This window comes from Pteropus vampyrus, unplaced genomic scaffold, assembly GCF_000151845.1.
Source record: "Pteropus vampyrus isolate Shadow unplaced genomic scaffold, Pvam_2.0 Scaffold154, whole genome shotgun sequence".
NCBI lineage: Eukaryota > Metazoa > Chordata > Mammalia > Chiroptera > Pteropodidae > Pteropus > Pteropus vampyrus.
Window position 1 is genome coordinate 205,858 of NW_011888935.1, and position 4,665 is coordinate 210,522.

At 33.7% G+C, this 4,665-nt stretch overlaps 1 protein-coding gene across 1 annotated transcript in view; it reads right to left on the reverse strand.

Moving 5' to 3' along the window:
- Window positions 1–4,289, reverse strand: part of ELF1 (E74 like ETS transcription factor 1) — a 45,978-nt gene extending 41,689 nt beyond the window's left edge. The window contains exon 1 of the mRNA XM_011369735.2: window positions 3,967–4,289. Coding sequence (XP_011368037.1) covers window positions 3,967–4,038 — 72 coding nt within the window. The 5' untranslated portion in view covers window positions 4,039–4,289. The remainder of the gene's footprint in view (window positions 1–3,966) is intronic.
- Window positions 4,290–4,665: the final 376 nt, after the last annotated feature.

The window sequence follows — 4,665 nt, forward strand, 5'->3', positions numbered from 1 at the left end:
AAATATGATTTGCTAAGTTCTACTTTTAGAACTAATAAAAATATGACATATCGGAATTATAAGTGATATATCAAATGATATACTAATATATAAAAATTCTAAGAAGCACTAAACTAACCCATCGTTTTTCATTAAATTAAAATTCTGGAATATTTGAGCATATATGTGGTCAAGTTTCCTTTTCGCTAGAAACTTTCATCCACAGCCTTCAGCTTTCTTCTTATGCTCATATATTCACCAGGCAAACACGCCTGTTTGATAAGGTCAGATTGAGGCACCATCAAGTTTAAGTTTACTGCGATTCAATACTGACGGCGCTGCTGTCCCACCGAAGTGCCTCGCTTTCAGCTACAAATATTCCCAGTCTGGGACAAAAAAACAAACAAACAAGACAACGATGACGAAAACTCCCAGTCTGGAACAGACAGCAAGCAGAGACTTTAGGTGGCTGGTCAGCACCAACAACGACATCTCCTTTCCAGCCTCTCCTGCCCCATTCCTGCCCACGCGAGTTCTTCCTCGCCATTTTGAAGTGTAAGAACTGATATAAGGGGAAAGGATCAAGGAGGCGGCAACCAGACATTACTGCTGCCAGGTTCTTGAGACAACTCCACTTATAACCACAGACCATAACTGAAAACAGGAAATACATTCTAATCTGGTGCCTTCAAAGAGTGATTGTGTAAAGGACCAACCAATCAAACCAATTTAGGATCATACAAAAGAATAAATTATTTTAAAAGACACAAACACTTTTAAACTTTGAAGAGTTAAAATCCCAACGGTTTTTATGTAACTTAACAAGCTACTTCTAAAATTCATTCAAAACTATTATCAGATGCGACATCTCTAAAGTGATACCTATGAAAGCAGTATGATATTGGCACAATACAAAAACACTTAAATGAAATGGAATACACTAGACTAGCAAGTTCAAAACTGAAGCCTACATGTGATAATTTAATATATAACAGAGGTGGCAGTCTTAGTATGAAAATCACAAAATATTCAATAAACAGTGAAGGGCCAACATCCCCATTTGTGAGATTAAACAGTCATCCTATCCCTGTACCTATTCTTAAAAATCAGATTTCATCTGAACTGAGGAGTTAAACATATAAAACATACTAGAAGAAAATATTTTTTAAAATTTAATAATTTTAGGGGTGAGAAAAACTTAGCAGAAACTAAAAAAAAAAAAAAAGTAAATTTTATCACATAAATATTTAAAATTTGTACAGAGCAAAAGATAGCTTATTGTTAAGTGATGATATCAGACAGGGGCAAAATATCTGCCTCATGTCACAAAGAGACTAATCATTAACTGTATAATGAATGAGTTAGAAGACAGTGATAATGATGTAATATCCATACTATATAAATAACTCCTACTGAGCAAAAGGATATTACTAAGTAATCTGAAGAAAATTCAAATAAAAATAGATTCAATTAACAAACAATTCAACAACCTCACTGCTAGCAGTTAAGGAAATGCAAATTAAAATAGTAAAATGTAATTTTCACCAAAAAAAGACTGACCAAAAAGAAAAACGAGATTTCTGTTAGTGATGGTTTAGGAAATACACTATTGGTGGCAGAAGAAAATAAGTTTATGCTTTTCGTAAACTTAGTAAATCTACTTTTAAAAATACTATAGAAATAGTCATACAACTGTACAAAAATACACTGTTATATATGATTACACACACACACACAGATGCAATAACAAACTGATAGTGCTCAGTAAAGATTAGCTATGTGCCAAACATGGTTCTAAGAGCTTTATATGTATCAGCTCATTTAATCTTCACAGCCACCCTACAACATCAAGTCAGTTATTATCATCCTCATTCTGTAGATAAGGAAACCAAGGCACAGAAAGGTTAAGTAACTTGCTCAAAGTCAAGGTCATGTCATGGAGGTGGAGTGAGGAATAAAACCCAGGTCTTCTCATTCTAATATCTGAGCTCTTAACTACACCTCAACTAGGATGTTCACTGCGATATTGTTTATAACAGCAAAATATTGTTAACAGCCAATTGTCCATGATCAGAGACTGGTAAAATAAATAATGGCCCATCCATCATGTGAAAAAATAAATGATATATTAAGTATAAACAGACAAGTCACAAAAATGGTTTGGCATACTTTCATCTGTATCCTAAAAACATCTGCTCTGTGTAGGTCTGTACATACATATACTGCTCTTTTTTTCAGGCCTTCGTCTAAAAAATTAAATATCAAGTAGTCGATACTGGTAACCTCTCTCTGTCTCAAGTTCCTCACTGTAATATATGGATAATAATATTTCCTTCATATGCTCAATATTTTTAAAGTCCTTATAATAATACATGCATAAAACTAATATATATTCCTTTTGTTAGATAAAATTAAATAACTTAAGAAAGTACACATGCGTGCCTCTGACGTTAAGAGCACCACCTCCCCATTCGAAGACACTGATAACCTCTCCAAGAGAAACTAAGCACATCACACACAGCAAGGGTAAGCGTTATTTGACAAAACTTTCTTTGAAGGCTGTGTAGATGAATGTGTGGATACTGGCACCATGATGTACAACATATTTCTCATTGTCAAGAGCATGTGTCAAAGCCACTGCACTGGAGCATGCCAGTGAGTGAGTGGCTTAAAGCTCTGTCAACTGCAGCCACATCCTCACCACATCAAGCCCGGGATCCTTCATCTAAGAGGGCTGAACAGTAAACACACTGTTTTCAAACCTTAACGTATACAGAAACATCCTGCTTTAAAACAAATCCAAAACACTTTCTCCTCCTAAAACATCTTTTCTATTGTCTCTAGAGTAAATCCATGTAACTATTAATATATTTTTAATTGAGAACAAGCAATCCTCTCTCTCGAATTTTTTCCTCCCTACCCAATGCTCATCTTGATTTTAATTTTTTTTGTAGTTTATAATTTTTTTATTCTATTACTTCAATAGACAATACAAACAGCTAAGAAATTATAATGCCCTGCCAAAAGTAAGAATCAACTTTATTATCTGTAGTAACTTTCTAGAATAAAAGCATGACACATTATAATTGACCTATTAAATATTAAAGTTAGGTATTTGAAATTAGGCTCATTTCAGTATGCAAATCAACTTTATTAGGATTGTTTTAAACCTACCAGTCCTCAAAATATTTTTTTCCCAGGACACTGAGTCTCTCTAACACACCATTTCTCCCACATCATGAGTCACATTCCCATATAACCTGTTGAAAATTAAATAAATTATAAAGTCCCAAGAACCCCTAACCCCCCACTCAAAAAAAGCGGGAGTTAGAGTTAACTTAGATCTTTTTCTCACGATCTCTTGGATCTATTTTACATTCTAAAAACAGTAATTTGCTCATCCTGTATAAATTCAATAAAAGGCAACTTAGAAATTCTTCGGTTCAATTCTCTCATTCAAAAGATGATGAAATCTAGAGAAGTAAGTAACTTCCTCAGAGTCACATGCTTTGGACTGAAATGATGTGTGATTCTGGGACTACTAATATCTTTTCATCTGCTTGAAAAAATAGCCCAAGATTATGAATCTTAATTAACCACATACATTAAAACTGTAGAGCTGCAAGCAACTATTATAATCACCGGTCATATACTATAAAAAATTTACAAATCTTATTAGTATGTCCTTTACAACTTTTCAAAGTAGTTTTAAATAATTACTTATGCTATTTAAGTCTCATTTTATTAAAAAAAAAAACAAGCTTAACCTCAAAAGTATTACTTTCTCGTTACCACATCAAAGTCAAGGATAAGATTCCTAACAAATTAACTAGTACTTAAAACGTAAGATCACAATTACCTCCAAATTTTTAATAGCGAAATTTTTACATTAATAAAGCCTTTCAGATTAAGTAATTTCTGATACAAATGGAGAAATCTAATAATAGATTTATTAAAATCCAGTTTTGGGGCGGGGGAGTCTCATACCTGTTGTTCATCCTCCATGACGTTACTAGCAAATTCAAATACCAGGTCGTTCTGCTGGACAACAGCGGCCATAATAAAGCATTCCCCTTAGATCCACATGAGAAAAACTCCACCCAGGTTCAAGTATCAGGCAGCAGAAGCCAGTGACAATTTTGGGTAAAACACCCTCAGCTAAGTCTGTGAAGTTACTATATAACCAGGTTTTCGTTAGGGAAGGAACTTCGAATTTTCTTGGTTCACTGATATTCTATTCAAACGGAGGCAATTTTTCTGAAATTTTTCTTCTCTAGATCTTCTTGGCCTGAAAAACAAAAGCTTAAGTTAATTACAAAAAAAAAAGCAATCATACCCATTCAGACTATAACAATTGATACCAAGGGCAGTGCCTCCGAAGTATTTTTTTGTTCACGTTTTTAAACAAAATCAAGGTGACTAATGAACACGGGTTTTGTTTGTTTGTTTTGTTTTCTAAGTTAGAGACATGTTTTTCTTGAAGATTTCATTCCATCTAACATAAAATCACCTCTCATTACTGAAAATGAAGCCATTCTCCTCTCCACCCAGATACACTACTGTTAAAGTACCCAATATTTAAAAATATACATATATCCACCCAGCAATAACTAGGTTTATAATTGCAATAAAGAACATATAAACAATTTTCTTCCCACAAACCCACAAACATAGGAAATGCTACTC